At 45.0% G+C, this 23,402-nt stretch overlaps 2 protein-coding genes across 2 annotated transcripts; both read left to right on the top strand.

Annotated features, from left to right (window-relative positions):
• The first annotated feature begins 267 nt into the window (after positions 1–267).
• LOC142003299 (olfactory receptor 51G2-like) lies at positions 268–1,203 on the top strand. The gene has a single exon (XM_074980121.1). The coding sequence runs from the start codon at positions 268–270 to the stop codon at positions 1,201–1,203; it is 936 nt and encodes a 311-aa protein (XP_074836222.1).
• Positions 1,204–16,640: 15,437 nt separating this feature from the next.
• LOC142003291 (olfactory receptor 51G2-like) lies at positions 16,641–17,576 on the top strand. Its single transcript, XM_074980107.1, has one exon. The coding sequence runs from the start codon at positions 16,641–16,643 to the stop codon at positions 17,574–17,576; it is 936 nt and encodes a 311-aa protein (XP_074836208.1).
• The last annotated feature ends 5,826 nt before the right edge of the window (positions 17,577–23,402 follow it).

Genomic DNA, 23,402 nt, shown 5'->3' with positions numbered 1-23,402 from the left:
GGTTTGTTCCACCTTCCTCTGAAGCATGGGAACCTGACAGTGGGGCACTGGACTAGGTGATCAACATGTCCGACCAACTTTAGCAATTCAAACCTTTGTGTCATTTCTGAAAAGCCAAGATTACATTTTTACTACTCCTCTTCAAGCACTTTGGTATCTTCAGATATTGAGTGTGAGAAGAAAGATACCTCACAAATATCATCAAATCTTCTCTTGTTTCATTTCAGGAAGAATCATTCAAAACTCCTGAGACCTGCCCAGTACATTATGTCAGCTGTTAATGACTCGAAATTTACACATACTGTGTTCCTTCTCACTGGAATACCTGGGCTGGAAGACGGCCATCACTGGATCTCTATCCCCTTCTGTTTCATATATGTTATTTCTATACTAGGAAATGCCATCATTCTGTTCATTATAAAAACAGATTCAAGCCTCCATGAGCCCATGTACATTTTCCTTTCCATGTTGGCTATCACAGACCTTGGCTTATCAATAGCCACCTTACCAACTACACTTGGCTTATTCTTATTTAACTCTAGAGAAATCACCCTCAAAGCCTGTTTTGCCCAGCTGTTCTTCATCCATGCTTCTGAGTGCATTGAATCATCCATGCTCTTGTTGATGGCCTTTGACCGTTTCATCGCAATCCGTGCTCCACTGAGATATGCTTCCATATTATCTCTGCCGGGAATACCCAAGATGGGACTGGTGTGTGTATTAAGTAGGATGGCTGTAATCATACCACTCCCCTTTCTCCTGAAACGGTTCCCATATTGTCGAGCCAATGTCCTCTCACATTCCTACTGCCTGCACCAGGATATCATGAAATTGGCTTGTTCAGACATAACAGTCAACATCATCTATGGGTTATTTGCTAAACTTCTAACGATGGGATTGGACCTGCTGTTTATCCTTCTCTCTTATGTGATGATCCTCAAAACAGTGCTGAGCATTGCTTCCCCCAGTCAAGTCTTCAGGGCTCTGAACACCTGTGTCTCCCACCTATGTGCTGTCCTGCTGTTTTATACACCCCAGATTGGTTTATCTATGATACACAGATTTGGGAACAACTCATCTCACTTGCTTCAGAATCTTCTTGGCTATATGTCCTTGCTGGTCCCACCCCTGATGAACCCAATTGTGTACAGCGTGAAAAGCAAACATCTTCGTGCGAGGATAATCAACATGTTTGTCAAGTGAAGAGTCAGTTTTCTTATCACACTTGACAAGGGAGTTGAAGAATACCTTCCCCAACTGCCTTGTCTAGTCTTTGCTCTGACATCTCAGCTGTGCTTTTTTATTTATTTATTTATTTATTTATCTATCTGTTTTAAATAAAAAGGGTGCTGGAACTCAATTCCTGCCAGCAGCCTCAGTCCCAGGACCTCCTGCAGAAAAAAAGCCCTGCATCTCAGATTCTAAGAGCTACTGATCTCCATTTTGTAGAGAGATCTCCATTTTGTTCTGATGTATACTCTAGAGCAATAGCAGAGGTGTGACATATGTGCTGGTTTGAGCATTGGCCTGCTAAACCCAGCAGTGTGAGTTCAATCCTTGAGGCGGTCTGGGGTAAATAGATTTAAAAAAAATCTGTCAGGGTTGGTGATAAATTTTGGTGGGAGGGGACTGGACTTGATGACCTCTGAAGGTCCCTTCCCCTTGTATGAGATAGGTACAGTTATATAGGTATCCGCCAACTGGTGAGGGAGGACTGTGCAGAATGAGGAGACCAAGAAAGCAGGAGCATTTATAAAGTGATGGTGTTCGTGGGAAGCCAGAGGACCTGTGGTATGTTGGCCCAGAAGGAGCCCTATTGATGGTTGCTCCCACCTCAGAATACCTGTCTGTATAGTCAGTAAAGACAAGGGATGGGGACGCTGTTTTCCCTGACACTTGGCCTGTTACTGTCCTGTCCCCAAGTGTAATGAGAAAAGCTTCAAAGGTGTTTGGCAATAGTTGACATAACTCCTCCTGAAAAAAACAAGAAGTCCTGTGGCACCTGCACGTATCTAACAAAGCGAGTCTTTGCCCATGAAAGTTTATGCTCCAAAATATTTGTTGGTCTATAAGGTACCCAAGGACTTCTTGTTCTTTTTGGAGACACAGACTAACACAGCTACCCCTCTGATACTTGAAAAAAACAATGGGAAGTCCTGTGGCACCTTATAGATCAACAGATATTTTGGAGCATAAGTTTTAGTGGGCAAAGTCCCACTTCATCAGATGTACTCTTCCTGAGTACTCAGGGTGCTGCAGGCATGGTCCATTCAAGGGGCACAGACACCCACTGTTCCCCTACGACCTCAGCCAGGTGCTTGCAACTGTCAAGTCAAAGACCTGATTAACACAAGAGCCCAGGAGAAGCCATTCAGGGAGTCCCTCACTTATCGACGGCTCTGCACACAGCACACTTATGAAGCCCGCTCCCCACTGAAGCAGAGAAGAACTCCCTGGGAGCAAGTTCCTGACACACAATAGACCTGGCAAGAGGTTTATGTCCAAATTCTATCCTCTGCACCTCCTTTTGGGCTGACCCAGCCATGAAAATGGGTGGAAATTGTTCTGAGCTCCCCATGGAGGCACGTCTAGGTCCTCACCCAGCCCAGGTCCTGTCGTGTAGGATGAGAACATTTTTAAAGATAAAAGAGGGACAGATACAGGGCCTCTAATGCTTCTGCGACTCCTGCACCTCTTGTTTCCCTTGAGGTTCCACCTTCCGCTTCTCCTCTTCCCCCCAGTGCCCACCCTCTGTCCTAGCTCCTACCCTAAAACTGAACCCCCTTTTCCTCCTTATTAGCTGAGCCTGAATACACTTTCCAGGACAGAGGACAGAACCATGTTTTTATATGAGCTACCCAGGGAAAAAAAGTTTCACAGAGGTAGCTGTGTTAGTCTATATCTTTGAGAACAATAAGAAGTCCTGTGGCACCTTATGGACTGATAAAATATCTGTTAGTCTACAAGGTGCCACAGGCCTTCTTGTTGTTCCCAGGGAAGAAAAGCCACTGTGAGGAGTGCCATATCCTCCACATGCTCTGAGCAGTGGACGGGGGGCCCCAAGACTAGCCCCTACCCTGTGTCCTCATCCCCCAGGTAAGTCCAGGGCTCCTCAGAGCAAACTGGTGTCCCAGGGCAGCTCTTAGCACAGCTGACGCTGGCCTGGGCAGGGAGTGAAGCCTCAGGGGAAGTGAACAGGCAGGGCCAGGGTCTAGTGGAAAGAGATGAGTTGGGGTGGGGTCTTGGGGGAAAAGCCAGAGCAGATGGTATTGTAAACCTGAACCAACTCTGACCCTAGCATGCAGCTTGTGGGGGGGTTCCTAAGTAAAGCAGTGGGATGGGGTCAGGAAGTAAGAGAGCCTGTGTTCAGGAGAAGACTGAATTAAAATGAACCCCACAGTGGCTCTTGTCTTTAGTGTTGCAGGTTGAGAGCCAGTCATTGCAACAACCTTAGGCGGAAGGAGAGGGTGCCTGAAGGGGTGCTTCAGGTCCCAAGCTGAGTGTAGGTGTTTGAGAGCTGTCTGTGTTTTCTAATAATTGTCTTTCTTTTAAGGACGGTGCATGTGACTATGGAGCTCTGGTTCACAAGCATTGGAAATGGAAGAAACTGAGGTGTTCAGTTGGACCAACTTGGTGACATGCATTTAGCCGGGATGGGGAGTTGTTCCTAGCCCAAACAGTGGGACAAATAGGAATATAGAGACTAAAGAATAGCCATACTGTCTGAAACCAATGTTCCATGTAGTACAGTATCCTGTCTTGTGACAGTGGCCAGTTCCAGGTGCCTCAGAGGGAATGAATAGAACGGACAACCACCGAATGACACACCCCTGCTGGCCTTCTCCCAGCTTTTGGCAAGAGAGGCTAGGGCATTGGGAGAAAATCCCTGCCCTTCCTGACTAATAGCCATTGATTGACCTACTCTTCATGAATTCATCTAGTTCTTTCTTGAAAACAGTTAAAGTCCTGGTCTTCACAACTTCCTCTGGCAAGGAGTTCCACAGGTTGAATGTGCATTGCATGAAGAAATACCTATTTTTGTTTGCTTTAAACCTGTTACCTATTAATTTCATTTGCTGCCCCCCTAGTTTTTCTGGTATGCAAAGGAGAAAATAATCTTCTCTTTATCTACTTTTTTCAAACCTTTCATGACTAAATTGTGAGATTTCATCCAAGACAGGAAAAGATCTGGTTTAGGTGTAAACAGACCATATATCCAGATTTCATTGTGATATTTCTGATTCTTCTTGGCTAGCATATATTCTTATTGCGAGCATATAAGCAGAATACCAACTTGTCCAAGTTGCATCTAAGACAGCATCTAAGGCCACTCAATAAAAAGATTAATAGAGTCACAGGATTTACAACTTCACTGGACCATGATGTCATTTTGTCTGAACCCCTGCAGAATTTCACCCAGTTACTTTTTTATTTAGTTCAGTGACTTGTGTTTGATTAACACACAGTGGCTAGGTCTAAACTAGCACCCCCCCTTTTGAAAGGGGGATGCTAATGAGACACTTTGGGATATGCTACTGAGGCAGTGAAATGAATATGCAGCACTTCATTAGCATAATGGTGTCTGCGGACCTTCAAAAGAGCCATTTTTGATCATGCGTGGCTCTTCTACATGGGGTCCTCGAAAGGACCCTGTACGCTTGAAATCACCTTATTCCTATCACCAAATATATATAACTTTAGCTGTGCTTCACCTGCCATTATGCTAATGAGATGCTGCATATTCATTACAGAGCCTCATTAGCATATCCCAAAGTGTCGCATCCGCATCCCCTTTTTGAAAGGCAGGTGCTAGTGTAGACCCAGCCAATGTATGTGTATCTAAAGCATGTCTCCCAGGAAGGCATGCAGTGTTGGGTTGGAGATAGCAGGAGAATCCACCACCTCCAGTGGGAGTTTTTTCAACTGGTTAAGCACCATCACTTTTTAAAATATGTGCTTTATTCCCAAATCAATTTGTCTGGCTTCAGTTTACAGCCGTCGATTCTTGTTATACCTGTACCAATCACTGGTCATGCTCACCCTGTGCCCTTTGGGAATGGGGCATGGTCATCATAGACCAGTAGCTAGGTCTGTGTGACCTCTCTGGGTTTTACAGTTGTGTGGTTCAACAGCTGAAATAAAATTTGCTCACTCTCTGTTTCTGTGCTGTATGGTGGCCTGGTGGCCAGAGTCGACAAGACATTGCTTGCAGTCAGGGCTGTCTGACCTAGGGAATGAATTCAAATAACAGCCCTATGGGACAGGGCAGTATAGCCTAGTGTCCGGAGTCAGTATAAGGGATCTTGGAGTCAGGGCAGGGTCAGATGGTGGCCTCAGGGGAGGGGCACACAGGCCCTCCCTCTCTAACATGGCCTTTTTGATAATGGGTGCGGTCATCACCCAGTCAGCTGGGAATCCTTCCATAAAAAGCTCATCTTGCTCAGGTCACTGGTACCATTCAATCTGTCTCCCCAGCCCACTTCCTACCACCGTTAAGGAGGTATCAGCTGCTGTGCTGTTGGCATATGCGGCCACCCTGATGGTATTAACTCCATGCAACTCTGTCTCCTGGCATCTCAGCCTGGGCTCCCGCTCATCACGTACACACAGTCTGCAGCTGCAGCTACTGGCCTGGTGCTCCTGTATCCTTTGGGTGGGTGAGAGCTCCTTTCATTGCCCTTCTGCAGTGCCTCAATAAAAAGCAGGTCCTAAAGAAAAGTAGCTGGAGACCCAGCATCCAGTGTCATTACAATGGACCAGCTCAGTGAACAGTGGGATTCTTCATTGACCTCTAGTTCAGACAAGCCCACCCGCTTAAGATACAAAATTACAATTCACTCTTGACTTATCAGGTGCCGCCAGTTGAGACCCTGTCCTGAACGTGTGTCTGTATGTCCCTGATATCTGTGGGGAGTGTGTTGGGACCAAGATGTTTGTTAACGAGTTATTGTTACCATCCCTATAAACTATGCTTACAGGCTGTGTCCAGTGCCAGTTAGGTCTGAGTGCTTATGCTGTGCCAGCCATGTTTACGCCAAGTTCTGCCAGCAGGGTCCTGCCTCTTGCTCACAGCTTCACTTTCCATTATATTAGCAAAGTCTTGACTACTGTGGCCTAGGCCTCAGGCCTCACTCCAGACCCGTGATATATGGGCTCGAATTTTAGGCTGTCATCTGATTACATTATTCTGTCCCAGGATGGCTGTGAGACACTGACGTGATATGGCTGTGAATAAGGCAAATGAGAATGAGTCGGGTGAGATAGGGAGGTGTTAATATCTTCATAAAAGGCTCTGGTGAGACCTCCTCTGGCAAACGGTAAAATTCTGGTCACTGCTTTTCTAAAGTGATGAATTCAGGCAAGAAGACGTGCAAAGATGGGGGAGAGTCTGAGGGACATAGAACCTGGCTTCCAAGGAGTCTGAAAGCGCTTGGCAGGTTTAGCCTAATGCTAGATAGGGTGAGGGTAAGATTACTCTGTAAACACCAGGGAAGGAGCTGAGTTCCTGAACTGAAAGGACAGCATTGGCACGAGAACAAAGGTGGAAAACTGGGGCTAGCAGGGACCTGGAGAGGGTCCTAGAGCAGTTGAGGAGGCCCAGCGAGAATGAGCTGCTGGGCATCACTAAAAGTGGATCACTGAGATCTGTGCCTAACATTGGACATCCTGAATCTTGTCTCCCATGTTCATTCTTAAAAGGGAAGAGACCTTCCATCCTGGAACTATCTGATGGAAATTTCCTTGCATGGAGCCTTCTGTAATATCCCTTCCCTGTACTACACCCTGTGCTTGAAATAATGCATAAGAAGGGGCTGCTGGGAAGAAATCTCATTCTATATTCTTTATTGTTATTATTCCAACAATAACACAACCATGACAGTATCCTTGTTACCTGTCAGCCTCTCCTAAGGTAGTAGCCGTGTGACTAATGGGAGCCTTAAAAACATTGCTGATGAGCCCAGATTCCAGGCCTGAAGCCTGCAGTTGGGCTGGTGCTACAGTCCCGTTGTGTAGCACCCCACCCCCACCCCTTGAGATTTGGCCTCTTGCAGTTAGCCACTGGCTGTGATGGGGTTAAAGCTGGTGCACACAAAGCTGAGCAGCTGAAGTTCTCAGGTGGCCAACTGGCCCCCGAGGGAATGTGCCAGCATGCTTCATAAAGGCAGTCGCCTCCGGGTCTGAACACACACTGCCTGCTGCCTGTGCCTCCTTTATGATGACTCCTTGTCCTATATGGTGAAGATTTCTGGTGCCAGCAGATCTACTTCTAGCAGCGACTGGGTACGTTGGCAGGTTTCACTATCAAAAAAGCAAAGCACAGGGGAAAGGCTACCAGCTGTTTCCATTTGCAGATGTTATGTGCAGTTACAGAGGAGTCATCTGGATTCTTGGGGGGACTCAGTGGCAGGGCTGGAGGGCAGACAGTGCAATGTAGCTGGGGATCCCCTTTCCACCCTCCCTAACATCTACTCATGCTGCATACTGGGCTGTGCAAGCTACATAGAAATGTGACTTTCAAAGCCATCATCCAGTGTTAACCCCCACAATGCACCATGTCAGGCTATCTCAAGAGCTCCTGTTTCTAGAAGTGTTGTGCCGTGGGCATGATCCTGCCAGGGATTGAACAATATGTGTATCAGTAACTAGTTTCCAAGCCACCCAATGTTTATCTGCTCCTACCAAATGTAACCGTTCAATGGTTTTTGCTCTCTGGATTGATTCTGAGGGCTGGAATTTAGGGCTGAATTGCTCTGTGGTAACAGGTCCCACAGGGCACATTTCTGTTTCCTGGCTAGATGAGGTCACTGGGACTCCTCTTCTATAGATGCGCCTCAGAGTTACAGAGCTGTCAGGCTCTCTTCACTTCTCTGGTCTAAGAGTGCCATGTGCTATGTTCTTTATGAATACAGGACATAGACCAGCGGTGGTCAAGCAAGGGTAGAGAATGGGCTGCCTGAGTGGCCCTCCTTCATCAAGATTGTCATAACCAGTATGGACACCCCACATTGGATATTCTGCTAATTGCATTTGTGTACCTAGAACATGTGGGATGTGATGATTAAACTGTAGCTGCACTTTGATTGGATGCAGAGGGTTGCGGAATTCACGTCATGTACTTTGCTTGATGCGCTTGTCACTTGAGTAACACCGGTAGAAAATCTGGCAACTCTGCACATGAACAATGGAAAACAAATTGTCTTGTGGGCCACACATAAAACCCCAGTGGGCCACATGTGGCCCACCAACTGCAAATTGTTCTCCACTGACACAGAGGAAAAAAAGAGAGCAATAGATTATTTGCACGTCGGAAGTGAAGGGCCATTTCCCTAATTACAGATGGATTTGACTTTGAAATTCATGGCTTGAAAACCTTCAGCATGTCCAAATAATAGGTGTTGGGGTTACTACATACTAGAAAAAAAGAGAGGTCAGGGAATCAATGTTTAATATAGTGGCCCTAATACCTGTTCCCACTCTGGGTACAGGTAACAGATTGACTGACCAGAACCTGAGGAGAACCAGTCAGCTATTCACCCAGAAACAGAGGAGACACTAGACTTGTTTTCTGACAAGAAGCTGAATGAGGGCTGAAAGACACTTCCACCTTTTCAGATTCTGAGGAAATCCACATGACAGATGCTAAATGTTAGGTTTCAGTCTAACCTGATAAATCATGTCTGAAAGAATTTCACAGGGGAAGAATGGACTGACGAGTGTGTACCAAAGTATAGATATGCAAATATTATGTCAAAAATTTACATTGTGTTATATATACATCAAGCCAAACATTCATGACATGCATGTATATGGAATCATCATCATCATAATCAACAACCCTGGACTTAGTACCTGTTGGTGTCTGATTTCTCTTTCTCTATTTCCTTCCTTCTTCCCCTGTCTAGTGTGGAGTGGTTTAGTTTCTGTAGACTAATGTCACACCAATCTACTATACCATCTACCCATACCATATGGGGCCTGACCCTCCTATTCAAACTGTCCATTATGCTGAATACCAGTCTTGATTTTTCGTTTGTCATTCATCATGCAGATATGCCTAAATAGCTGTAACTTGCGTTGTATAAACTTCTGCAGTAGGTTTTCTTTTGTCTATATCTTCCTATATTATTCGTCATTGGTACTTTCTGTATCCATCGTATTCTCAGGATCTTTCTATAACAACTCCCCTTGAATGCCAGTATTCTTCTCTTTGAATCTTATGTTATCACCCATGTCTCACATCTGTGCAACATGCTGCTGAATACACAATTTTTCAAGATGCTCAGCTTCATTCCTAAGCTAATTGCTCTGCTTTTCCAGATCTTATCCATTCCTTCAAATTCGCTCTTGCTTTCGCTATTCTAGTCGCTATTACCTTTTCACAATCTCGATCATGCATTATGCTGCTCTCCAGATACATGAACTTTTCTACATTCTCGAGTTCAATCCCATCTACACTGTTCTCCCTCCCTGTTTCCTAATCTCCAAATACCATTGTTTTTGTTTTATCGATGTTCGTAATCAGTCTGTACCACTTCCTTTCCTCATTTAGCACCTGCTCCATTTTCGCTAGCTTCTCCTCATCTTCTTCAACAATAACTATATCATATGCGAACCTCAAGTTGTTAATTCTTATCCCATGCATCAATATCCCTTCTACCTCTTCCTTGATTTTGTCCATAGCGCTCTCTTGATACATGATCCAGTTATTTGGCCATATTGGATCTCCTTGTCTCATATCTCTACTTGTTCTAAACCAACTTCCCAAGTCTCTACACTTTCTCACCACCGACTCCACATTGTCACTGATATCCTCCAACAACCGTATTAGTCTGCTATCCACTCCTCACAACTCCAACACCGCCCAAGTCACTTTCTGATGGATACTATCAAATGCCTTCTGAAAATCAACGAAGCAAAAGTAGATGTTCTTGTTCTTTCGTCAAGCTTTTGCCACTATCAATCTTAGTGCCAATATCTGCTGTATGGTACTTCTCTCTTTCCTGATCCCTGCTTGCTTGTCCACTAGATGTTCTTCTATCTGCGATCTTAGCCTCCTCATAAGTATCATCATCAGCACCTTTCCTTGATGACTCGTTAGGGCAATTGTTCTATAGTGCTTGCACTCCAATGCACTTTCTTTCTTGTGTATTGTCTCTAGCATGGATTTTGTCCATTCCTCAGGTGACTTCACTTTTTTCCATGCTACATTACATAGTCAGTTTATTTCTTGAATCATACTTTCTCTGCCATATTTAATCATCTCTCCCGTGATCTTATCATTTCTAGGGCTCTTGTTCTTTAGTTGTGTTATTGAAATCTGTACGACAAGGATCGGTGGTAATTTTACCATTTCAAATCATTTGGCTTAAAAATGTTTCAGAAGTACCCCAAATACTATTTAAAATGGGTTATTGCCATTAACACTTTGTCCACTGAACTGTTTGACACCGTCTCCTGGTAAATTAATGGAGAGTATAAGCTTTCATGGCCCACTACCCACATTGCCAGATGAGTCTCATGAAGTGGGTTTTTTAGCCATGACAGTTTATACCCAAATAAATCTATTAGTATTTAATGTGCTATAAGGTTCTTCCTTGTTTTGGGGGATATAGACAAACACAGTTACCCCTCTGATACTCGACCAAAAGGTGCTTGTGCCACTTATGTTCATGGTCATGAACACAGTCCTTCTGCACAACCTGTACAGACTTCCCCAAAAGCCCTGACAGAAAAGAACAGTTGATTTTTGTTTCAGCAAAGACTAGAGAGGAAGTACAGAAAGGAAGAATGTAATAAAGGTTGTAGGTAATTTACAGACATAACCTGTCGCATGAACATGGCTGAAGTAACTTGCACACAGAATCACAGAATCATAGGGCTGGAAGGGACCTCAGGAGGTCATCTAGTCCAGCCCCCTGCTTCAAGCAGGATCAACCCCCACTAACTCATCCCATCCAGGACCTTGTCCAGCTGGGACTTAAAAACTTCAAGGGATGGAGAATCCACCACCTCTCTAAGAAACGCATTCCAATGCTTCATCACCCCCTGGTGAAGTAGTTTTTTACTAATATCTAACCTACACCTCTCCCTCTTCAACTTCAGACCATTACTCCTTGTTCTACCATCTGACACCACTGAGAACATTTTCTCACCCTCCTTTTTTAGAGATCCCCTTCAGGAAGCTGAAGACTGCTATTAAATCACCTCTAAGTCTTCTCGTCTGTAAACTAAACAAGCTGCACACTCAGCTTGATGTTAGTATAAACCTATTGTTTCCAATAGTCACCCATTTGCGATGCTGAAATCACTGTCTGTTTAGCTTATAACTTGCCAGACATTGACAGACCCTTGCATGGGAAGCGGATGCACGTCCTGACAGAAGGCTGTAGGAGGATCAGATTATCTGGATTCAGTCAACATTAGCCATGAAAATACTTCAGATTTTCTTGGAGTGAATCTTGGGAGTGATTGTGCATCACCAGGAGCATTGGCAAAGGGGGAGAATATAGACTCAACTTCTGATCCAATTAACATATACATTTGGAGAGACAAAGTTGAAGTTCATGTTACTGAATTCGGAACCTGGACCTCAGGATTTGTCCATGTTCTGCAAAGAAACAGTGGCTTCATTTGAACTCTCAGGAGTTGAGATTTGAAAAAAAAAAAATGTAATAGAAACATTTATAAATCACTTCAGTGAGGGACAAGTGAGTACAATAGCTGGTTTTTTTTTATTTAAATTGGCCGCACTCAGAAGCAAGGGTCCAGAAAGGACCTCTTTCAGAAGGTGTCAAGTATCGGAGGGGTAGCCATGTTAGTCTGGATCTGTAACAGCAACGAAGGGTCCTGTGGCACCTTATAGACTGACAGAAAAGTTTTGAGCATGAACTTTCGTGAGTACAGACTCACTTCATCAGATGCATCTGATGAAGAGAGTCTGTGCTCACGAAAGCTCATGCTCAAAACTTTTCTGTTAGTCTATAAGGTGCCACAGGACCCTTCATTGCTGTTTCAGAAGGTGAAAACTGTAAAACTACATCACACTGAAGTAGGCTGCAGAACTCAGAGCCACAGAATATAAAAGGAGCAAAAAGCTCTGCAGGATCCGAAGAGGGGCTGGATGAATGTATGGATGTACCAGAAAATCCAATTAAAATAGTGAAGATTTGTTATAAAAAGTCTTGGAAGGACCCTAAATCTCCGGGTTTGTATCACAGAACGGCCGTGTCTACACTGGCACAAGACTTTGAAATGGCCATGTAAATGGTCATTTCAAAGATTAGTAATGAGGCACTGAAATTCTCTTCGAAATTGCCGCTATATGGTCCTGCAAAGCTCATGCAGACAGGGGCTCTTTTCTAAAGGACCCCACCAACTTCAAAATCCCCTTACTCCTATGAGATGATAGGAATAAGGGGATTTGGAAGTTGGCAGGGTCCTTTTGAAAAGGACATCTGTGTGGATAAGCAGTGTGGGAGAGAAACATGGCAATTTTGAAGCGCTGCGGCCGGTGACATCCTAATGAGGCACTGAATATGCATTTCAGTGCCTCATTAGTAATCTTCAAAATGGCCATTTGCATGGCTATGTTGAATATTTCTCTTAGTGTAGATGTAGCCAATATGTCTCCATAGTTATAGGTGGAAACTTTCCCTGGGAAAAGATTATCTCATAGCTGCCAGTTGCAGGGCTTCTTCTACCTTCTTCAGTATCATCTTGTACTGGCCATTGAAAACTAGATAGATGGTGTATAGGTCAGATCCTCTCTGGAAATGCCTACTTTCTCACTGGTATTTAATTTCAAAAGGGGAATTACACAAAAATAAGGAGGTTAGTTAAGCAGAAATTAAAAGGTAGAGTAACTAGAGTAAAATCCCTGAAACCTGCATGGAAACTTTTCAAAGATATGATATTAGAGGCCCAACTTAAATGTATACCCCAAATTAAAAAACACAGTAAGGCTGAGTCTACACGTGCACGCTACTTCGAAGTAGTGGCACTAAATTCGAAATAGCGCCAGTCGCGGCTACACGCGTCGGGTGCTCTTTCGAAGTTAACTTCGACGTTAGGCAGCGAGACGTCGAAGTCGCTAACTTAATGAGGGGATCGGAATAGCGCCCTACTTCGACGTTCAACGTCGAAGTAGGGACCATGTAGACGATCCGCGTCCCGCAACGTCGAAATTGTGGGGTCCTCCATGGCAGCCATCAGCTGGGGGGTTGAGAGACGCTACCTCTCCAGCCTGTGCGGGGCTCTATGGTCACCGTGTGCAGCAGCCCTTAGCCCAGGGCTTCTGGCTGCTGCTGCTGCTGCTGCAGCGGGGGATTCATGCTGCATGCACAGGGTCTGCAACTCGTTGTCGGCTCTGTGGATCTTGTGCTGTTTAGTGCAAGTGTGTCTGGAAGGGGCCCTTTAAGGGAGCAGCTGGCTGTTGAGTCCGCTCTGTGACCCTGTCTGCAGCTGTGCCTGGCACCCTTATTTCGATGTGTGCTACTGTGGAGTGTAGACATTCCCTCGCTGCGCCTATTTCGATGTGGTGCTGCGCAACGTCGATGTTGAACATCGACGTTGCCAGCCCTGGAGGACGTGTAGACGTTACTCATCGAAATAGCCTATTTCGATGTCGCCACATCGAAATAGGCTACTTCGATGTAGGCTTCACGTGTAGACGTAGCCTAAGAGACCTAAAAAGAGCCACCATGGCTTAACAACCATGTAGAAGAGGCAGTGGCTACGTCTACACGTGCACGCTACATCGAAATAGTCTATTTCGATGAATAACGTCTACACGTCCTCCAGGGCTGGCAACGTCGACTTTCAACTTCTACGTTGGGCAGCACCACAACGAAATCGGCGCTGCGAGGGAACATCTACACGCCAAGTAGCACACATCGAAATAAGGGTGCCAGGAACAGCTGCAGACAGGGTCACAGGGTGGACTCAACAGCAAGCCGCTCCCTTAAAGGGCCCCTCCCAGACACAGTTGCACTAAACAACACAAGATCCACAGAGCCGACAACTGGTTGCAGACCCTGTGCATGCAGCATGGATCCCCAGTTGCCACAGCAGCAGCCTGAAGCCCTGGGCTAAGGGCTGCTGCACAAGGTGACCATAGAGCCCCGCAGGGGCTGGAGCGAGAGCGTCTCTCAACCCCTCAGCTGATGGCCACCATGGCGGACCCCACTATTTCAATGTTGCTGGACGCGGATCGTCTACAAGTGCCCTACTTCAACGTTCAACTTCGAAGTAGGGCACTATTCCCATCCCCTCATGGGGTTAGCGACTTCGACGTCTTGCCGCCTAACGTCAATTCCAACACGTGTAGCCATGACGGGCGCGATTTTGAAGTTGACACCTCTACTTCGAAGTAGCGTGCACTTGTAGACGTGGCCAGTGAGATATAAAAACGGATCTTTTAAAAAGTGGAAGTCAAATCCTAGTGATCAAAATAGAAAGGGACATAAACACTGCCAAATTAAATGTCAAAATGTAATAAGAAAAGCCAAAAAAGATTTTGAGGAACAGTTAGCCATAAAATCAAAAAACAATAGTAAAATGTTTTTTAAGTACATTAGAAGCAGGAAGTCTGCGAAAAAATCAGTGGGGCCCCTGGACGATAGAGACATAGAAGGAGCAATCAAGGAAGATAATGCCATTGCAGAAAAACGAAATGATTTCTTTGCTTCAGTCTTCACGGCTGAGGATGTTACAGAGATTCCCAAATCTGAGCCGTCCTTTATAGGTGACAAATCTGAGGAACTGTCCGAGATTGAAGTATCATTAGAGGAGGTTTTGGTAAGCTAAACAGTCACAAGTCTCCGGGACCGGATGGTATTCACCCAAGGGTTCTGAAAGAACTCAAATGTGAAATTGTGGAACTATTAACGGTGGTTTGTAACCTATCCTTTAAATCAGCTTTGGTACCCAATGATTGGAAGACAGCTAATTTAACACCATTATTTAAAAAGGGCTCTAAAGGAGACCCTAGCATTTATAGACCGGTAAGTCTAATGTCAGTACCGGGCAAATTAGTAGAAACAATAGTAAAGAATAAAATTGTCAGACACATAAAGGAACATGATTTGTTGAGCAAAAGTCAACATGGTTTCTGTAAAGGGAAATCGTGTCTTACTAATCTATTAGAGTTCTTTGAAGGGGTTAACAAGGATGTGGACAGCGGGGATTCAGTAGACATAGTATACTTAGATTTCCAGAAAGACTGTGACATGGTCCCTCACCAAAGGCTCTTATGTAAATTAGGTGTCATGAGATAGGAGGGAAGATGCTTTCATGGATTGGGAATTGGTTAAAAGACAGGACACAAAGGGTAGGAATACATGGTAAATTTTCACAATGGAAGGGGGTAACTAGTGGCGTTCCCCAAGGGTCAATTCTGGGACCAATCTTGTTCAACTTATTCGTCAATGATCTAGAGAAAGGGGTAAGCAGTGAGGTGGCAAAGTTTGCAGATAACACCAGACTGTTCAGGGTAATCAAAACCAAAGCAGACTGTGAAGAACTTCAAAAAGATCTCAGCAAACTGAGTGATGGGCAGCAAAATGGCAAATGAAATTTAATGTGGGTAAATGTAAGGTAACGCACATTGGGAAAAATAACCCCAATTATACATACAATATGAGGGGGGCAAATTTAGCTAAAACAGATCAAGAAAGGGATCTTGGAACTATAGTGAATAGTTCTCTGAAAACATCCACGCCGTGTGCAGCAGCAGTCAGTAAAGCAAACAGGATGTTAGGAACAATTAAAAAGGGATAGAAAATAAGACGAAGAATATCTTACTTCCCCTATATAAAACTATGGTACGCACACATCTTGAGTACTGCGTGCAGATGTGGTCTCCTCACCTGAAAAAAAATACATTGGCATTAGAAAAGGTTCAGAAAAGGGCAATTAAAATGATTAAGGGTTTGGAACGGGTCCTATATGAGGAGAGGCTAGAGATACTGGGACTTTTCCGTCTAGAAGAGAGGAGACTGAGGGGCGATATGGTAGAGGTATATAAAATCATGAATGGTGTGGAGAAAGTGAATACAGAAAAAATATTTACTTGTTCCCATAATATAAGACTAGAGGACACCAAATGAGATTAATGGATAACAGTTTCAAAACCAATAAAAGAAAGTTTTTCTTCACACAGCGCATGGTCAACCTGTGGAACTCCTTACCAGAGGACGCTGTGAAGGCCAGGACTCTAACAGAATTTAAAAAAGAGCTTGACAAATATTTGGAGGTTAGGTCCATATATGGCTATTAGTAAGCAGTAAGGTATGGTGCCTAGCCTTTTGTTGAAGGTGGGAGATGGATGGCAGGAGACAAAAGGCTTGATCATTGTCTTCGGTTCACCTCCTCTGGGACAGCTGGCATTGGCTACTGTTGGCAGACAGGATACTGAGCTAGATGGACCTTTGGTCTGACCCAGTATGGTCATTCTTATGTTCTTATGTTCTTATGGTGGTCTAAATACAAAACTAAAATAATGGTGATCTTCAATAACATCCTGGGAGTCTCTCAACTTCTATTCAGAGTGGACAGACTTCTTGTTAAATATCATTTCATCTTTTGTTTCCTTTCTTTTTAGGAAAGAACATTCAAAATTCCTTGGAACTGCGTGTTGCATTATGTCAGCTGTCAATGACACCAAACCCCATTTTTCAGTGCTCCTCCTCACTGGGATACCTGGGCAGGAAGATGTCCATCTCTGGATCTCTGTCCCATTCTGCTTAATATATGTTATTTCGATAGTAGGAAATGCTGTCATTATATTCTTAATAAAAACAGATCCAAGCCTCCATGAGCCCATGTACATTTTCCTTTCCATGTTGGCCATCACAGACCTTGGCTTATTAATATCAACCATGCCGACAATACTGGGAATATTCTTGTTTAACTCTAGGGAGATTAGCCTTGATGCCTGTTTTACCCAGCTCTTCTTCATCCACTTTCTTGCAAAAATTGAATCCGCTGTGCTCTTGCTGATGGCCTTTGACCGCTTTGTTGCAATCCGTGACCCGCTGAGATATACTTCCATCTTAACCCTGCCAAGAGTAGCGAAATTGGGACTGATATTTATGCTAAGAGGGGTGGCTGTAGCACTCCCATTCCCTTTTCTCTTGAAACGGTTCCCATACTGTCGAGCCAATGTCCTCTCCCATTCCTACTGCCTGCACCAGGATGTCATGAAGCTGGCTTGTTCAGACATCACAGTCAACATCATCTATGGCATGTTTACTACAATCTTCACATTGGGGGTGGACTCGTTGCTCATCTTCCTGTCTTATGTGATGATACTCAAAACAGTGCTGAGCATTGCATCCCGCATTGAGAGCCTCAGGGCTCTGAACACCTGCGTCTCCCACCTCTGCGCCGTCCTGCTCTTCTACATACCAGATATTGGCCTGGCTGTTATACACAGATTTGGGAACAGCTCTTCTCCCTTGCTTCGGATTCTCTTGGGCTATGTCTACCTACTGGTTCCACCCTTGATGAACCCAATTGTTTACAGTGTGAAAAGCAAACACCTTCGTGAGAGGGTAACCAGGGCATTCATCAAGTGAAGGGTCAGTTCATCACCGAGCTCCAGAATTGGTGACACAGAAGACAAAAAACACTTGTGATGGCCACAACCATATATTCCATCTTGGATACTTTCCTCAGAAGCTCCTCCCTTTCTTCATCTCTTCACTCAAGGCTGTCCCTCTACTATTCGGCTTTAACTAAGGCTATGTCTACACTATGAGATAGTATCAATTTTAAGTCATTTAGTCCAGTTTTACCAAGCTCCTGTCTTCACTGTAAATTCAATTAGTGTGATTTATGGTGGTGCACTAAAATCGACACAATATTGATATCATAATATTGTAGTAACCTGATGGGTGTAGCATTCAGTTCAAATTTCAAATTCCCATGAAGTGTGCTGAGGAAGTGCCATGTCTTTACACAGAATTCATTAGCCTGCAGTGATGGTCCATATGTGCCCCACAATGCCCACAGTTCTTCACTTTGGCCTGCTCCATCTCCACTGCTCTCAGGAATGGAGGAGTTAGGCAACATGAATACAACTTCAATTTGGCACCAGGAAGTCTGTGGCTGTAGGATCTTGAAGGGCTGAATTTTTTTCTTTCTTTTTCTTTGTTTGTAGCACAGCTGAGGGGTCTTTAGTTCTGTGCCTGTCTCTGCTAATTACCTTTTTTTCTGCACTTCGTAGCAGCAGCAGCCACCCGCCCCGAACCATGCGTCAGGTAGGCTGTGGGTAGGGGTCATGCTTGTATGATAGGACAACAAACTACTTTTCAGCTTTATAGATGTTGTCCTGCACCACATCTCCCCTCTTTTCCCTCCCCAAGAGGTGCCATGCATTCTGGAACTTTCCCTCACCACAAAGCAGCTAGTCTGTGGGTGGGGGGTCTTGCTTGGATAGGAAACCTCTTTTCAGCTGCTTACATTTTGTCCCGACCCCCACCTCCTCTCCTCTCCCTCCCCCCAGAGGTGCCACAGAGTCTGGAAATTTCTTATGCCCAGACGCATCATGTGACTTGACAGCAAAGTAATGAAAGTACGTATTGCAGAAGTGGTGTCATCTTGCATTCAGTGAGGGTCCTGTAGCCAGCCAGGGGAAGTCTCCCTGGGTGGTCACAATTTTGGACAACAGAAGAAAACATTTTGTCATTAGAGTGGTTGTCCTCTCAGAGGAAGTCCTCAAATGGGCTTTATCCAAAGGCCAAAGGGCTGGCTATAGTCAGAGATTTTTTAGCCACCTGGGGAAGTCTCCTTTGGCAGTCACCATTTTCAGGGCTGTCCACAGTAGGGTATATTTTAGCTGCCCTGGGGAATTCTCCCTCCATGGTCATGATTTTCGGGGCTGCCTGTAGCTGGAGATCTTTTAGCCACCCCAAGCCATAAAAGTTTCAATGGTTCATTACAGTTTCAGTGTAGCACCCGTGTCTACTTAAACAAATATGTCTTCTTTGCCAGGAGGTTTAAATCCAGATGCAGGTGGTGGGTCCTTCCCCAGAGTGTCAGCCAGCATCCTGGGAATGGATGTAGCACTGCCGGACCTCCTTCACCTGGACTTCCTCCATGCTGCAGTGGGGGTGGACTCATTCCGCCATGGTGATGGCCATCCAGCAAAGGTCTGCACATCACGGCACTACACCTTGGGGTCTTGGAGTAGATCCTTCTCGCTCCACAGGTCATGGAGGGTCTGCACCTTTCACCCAGTCTAGCAGGAGCCTGCGTCTTGGTGCCCCAGGTGGCTCTTGGACCTTTGAGACAAAATTATTGATCTGAGGATCTTCTTTGCCAGGAGGTCTAAATCCAGGTCCAAGCCTGCTCAGATCCAATGCTTTTGCATCCCCTTTTGAAAACCCGTTGGTTGGGAAACTCAAAATCTTTTTTTCTAATCATTCCTAAGTGCTTTACTCCAGAGGTCATAGATTCTGGCCCCCTGGCCTAAAGCAGGATCATGCCCAACTAAATCATCCCAGCCAGGTCTATGTCAAGCAGGGACTTGAAAAACTCTAGGGATGGAGATTCTGCCACTTCTGTAAACAATCTTCATGTTCAACATCTATCCCTTCTGAGGTCCTCCCAGCATTCAGAGGAGTAACATGTTCAAGGTGAATCCAAGGTAACAAGTCACTCAAGACAATGATTCATAGATTCGTAGAATTCCAGGCTAGAATAAGCCATAACCTAGTCCTGGGGTGCACAAAGTGGGGGGTTGGTAGTACCCTTTAGGGGGCTATGAAATGTCATAAGCACAGTCACTTGCTGAGTGTCAGGTTCATCCATGTCATTAAAAATGTTGAAATATATTACTGTTTTTATTTGTGTGTATTCACATTTATATACCGATGAATAAAGTTTTGACATACTGCATACTTACTTTCTTATACAGGCTGAAAGACGTTTTTGTTTTGTTTTGTTTTGCTTTCGTATGAACATAACCAAAATTTCCCTCAGTTTGGATCACATTAGACAGGTTGGGGGGACCCTCTTAATTTCAGGGACAAAATACGGTGCCCAGTGTAAAAAGTTTGCTCACTCCTGACCTCGTTTGTATCTTTCAAACTGAGGGTGTGGGCCTCCCTGAGGGGTAGTGGCAGGCTTTGAATGAATGGGTAACAGAAGCCTGGATGAAAAAAAAAATCCTGTTTTCATATTACCCTCAGCAGTGTACATGCTGCCAAAATAATTGCTGCAGGTAGATCCGGTGTTCAGACAGCGATGTGTATTTGAATCTACACAGTGCTGTGCGTTTCGAGAGGTTTCTTATAGGGTAATTATGGTTTCACTAGAGAGGTTTGCAACAAAGTTGTTCACACCATGAGCTAAACAAGGATCAAATGCATTAATGTTTCAAATCCACCACGGAACACACCGTCTTAGACAGTGAGCAGAGACAGCTTTCCAAAATCTGTGCAGTTCCCTGCTAGGGCTGTTGAGTACACGAATGACCACTGAACGCAGGTTCCCATCCCCACCAAATTGTGGGAGCCTAGACACAGCATTTAAATAGCTCCAATAGGCTCCTGCCCTCCGTCCTCATTGCACAGCAGGGAGTGGGGGTGGGCTCTGTACCACTTTGTTCAAGCTGGGAAGCAACATTTCAGCAACCTCCTGGTGCGAATGGGGTCCAGCATCTTCCTTCGTGGTGGCTTTTTTCATGGCAGCTCAGCATAGAGCCACAGCAAATGGAGTCTGAAATATGTCATGGCTCACTTGGGCCGTTCTCCCGGCACAGTGGTTGAAAACCACAGTCTTAGAAACACAAATGAGTGTGGGAGGTGATCAAAAACGTTTGAGAACCACTGACTTAGTGTGATGTCTATCCGATCCAGCGTGTAGAATTCACCAATTCCACCCTGTATTGAGCCCTACGATTTGTGTTGGAGTAAAAGACCTTGTCTTCATCTAAAGCATACCATTCAGGAAGTCTTCCGGTCTCGATTTGGAAATACTAGGAGAATCCACCACCCCCTGTGGGAGTTTGTTAACCCAGTTAAGCACTCTCACTATTAAAAATGGCTGCCTCCTTTCCACCATAAATTTGTCTGTCTTCAGTTTCCACACATTCATTCTCGTTTCTTGCTCGAGTAACAAGACCATTAACAGCTGGTATTTTAACCTTCTGAATATGGTTCATGATTATCAATTCAGCTGTCAGTCTCCCTGAACTCCACTCACCACACAACTGTTCCTACAGCCAAGGGTAAGTTGGAAACAATAAAGCAGGAGAAAGACCAGGGTGTGTTAGACGCTCCCAGTATGACCCTTAGACACCAACATGATGAGGTTGTGAACAAGGCAAACAAGCTCCTAGAATGTGTCAAAAGAGATGGGAAATCTTAATATTCACATAAAAGGTGCTGGCAAAATCTTTTCTGACAAGGTTTGTAAAATTCTGATCCCTCCAATGCCAGGAAGATGAATTCTGACCGAAACAGGGTAGAGAGGGGATCCCAGGACATTAGACAACTTGACTTGTGTGGAGACTGAAAGAGTTTGATTGGTTTAGCCTAAAACAACATAGGCTGTGCTGGGATCAAAACGCTTTATAAACACCAGGGAGACCAGTGCTGTCACAAGAACAAACCAGGACAAAGTGGCCCCAGGGAAAACTGAGTTTGGAAAGGAAAAGAAGGTTTCTGACTCTGTGAGGAGGCAGGGTCTGGAACAGCTGCCTGACAGGTGCAGTGTGGGTGGGATAAACAACACAGCTGCTTTTAGGTTGGGGCTTGACAGGTGCATGCAACAGATCAGATTTGTCAGAGCAAAACTTGGGTTTATTTGTAACCTGCACATCTAATGGTGTGGTTCACCATCCCGTGTAGTGCTACCTAGACCACTCACACAGAGAAAGAATTTGTCTCCTCTACAGCCTAAACTGAGAGGCAGCAGGCTTTTAGCACAAACTGTAGTGGCTCCTGCACTAAGCTCTAGAGGTCCCAAGTTCAAGTCTGCCTGTGGGTGATTATACACTGACCCTACCAGACCTATGTTCCTAAGGGTCACATTTGCTGACTTGTATTGGAGGGGTAGCCGTGTTAGTCTGGATCTGTAACAGCAACGAAGGGTCCTGTGGCACCTTATAGACTAACAGAAGGGTTTTGAGCATGAGCTTTCGTGAGCACTGATGAAGTGAGTCTGTGCTCACAAAAGCTCATGTGCAAAACTCTTCTGTTAGTCTATAAGGTGCCACTGGACCCTTCGTTGCTATTTGCTGACTTGGCATCACACCAGAAGCTCATGTGGATTAGCTTGTCCACTGTGACCCTGCTGTGGGCCCAAGTCAATGGAACTGTTCCTCGGTAGAGTCAAGAGAATGCATGACTCAGTATTACTGTCTGTCAAAGGAATTGTTCTTGGGCTCCTGTTTAGTGATGTCACAGGAGTTAAATTCCCTGAGTTTCTGGTAAGCTTAATAGGCTCAGCTGCCTCCTTCCAGCCACTAGCCCCAGAGAGAAAGGGTGGTTTAGTGGCTAAAGCTCTGATCTGAAACTCAGAAGAACTGGCTTCAGTTCCAGGTTCTTTCACAGACTTCTGCTCTGGCCTTGGGCAACTTACCTAAGCCCTCAGCAACAGGAGTTTCAATATGGCTCAAATGAGAACAGTGACCCTGATATGCCTCTTCATTTGGCACTGGTGAGGCCACATCTGGAATATCGTGTCCAGTTTTGGGCCCCCCAGTATAAAAAGGATGTGGATTTGCTGGAGCAGGTTCAGTGAAGGGCAATAAAAATGATTAAGGGTCTGGAGCACAAGACCTATGAGGATAGGCCGAGGGATTTGGGCTTGTTTAGTTTACAGAAGAGAAGACTTAGAGGTGATTTAATAGCAGCCTTCAACTTCCTGAAGGGGAGCTCTAAAAAGGCGGGTGAGATAATGTTCTCAGTGGTGTCAGATGGCAGAGCAAGGAGTGATGGTCTGAAGTTGAAGAGGGAGAGGTGTAGATTAGATATTAGGAAAAACTACTTCACCAGGAGGTATCGGAGGGGCAGCCTTGTTAGTCAAGATCTGTAACAGCAATGAAGGGTCCTGTAGCACCTTATAGACTAGCAGAAAAGTTTTGAGCATGAGCTTTTGTGAGCACAGACTCACTTCATCAGATGCTGGTCTTGGAAATCTGCAGGGCCAGGTATAAATAAGCCAGAGCAAGGGTGGGGATCACAAGGTTAGCTCAGTCAGCAAGGGTGAGGCTAACTACCAGCAGCTGATCTGGAGGTGTGAACACCAAAGGAGGGGAAGCTGCTTTTGTATTTAGCCAGCCATTCACAGTCTTTGTTTAAGCCTTAGCTGAGGATGTCGAATTTGCAGTTGAATTGTAGCTCAGAAATTTCTCTTTGGAGTCTGGTCCTGAAATTTCTTTGCTGTAAGATAGC

The sequence above is a fragment of the Carettochelys insculpta genome, chromosome 1 (genome assembly GCF_033958435.1).
Source record: "Carettochelys insculpta isolate YL-2023 chromosome 1, ASM3395843v1, whole genome shotgun sequence".
Lineage (NCBI taxonomy): Eukaryota > Metazoa > Chordata > Testudines > Carettochelyidae > Carettochelys > Carettochelys insculpta.
Note: the sequence above shows the minus strand (reverse complement) of the source record. Positions and strands in the feature narration are given on the sequence as shown.

Bases quoted from the DNA above. Each gene is read 5' to 3' on its own strand.
- LOC142003299 (XM_074980121.1), top strand. From the start codon at position 268: ATGTCAGCTGTTAATGACTCGAAATTTACACATACTGTGTTCCTTCTC.
- LOC142003291 (XM_074980107.1), top strand. From the start codon at position 16,641: ATGTCAGCTGTCAATGACACCAAACCCCATTTTTCAGTGCTCCTCCTC.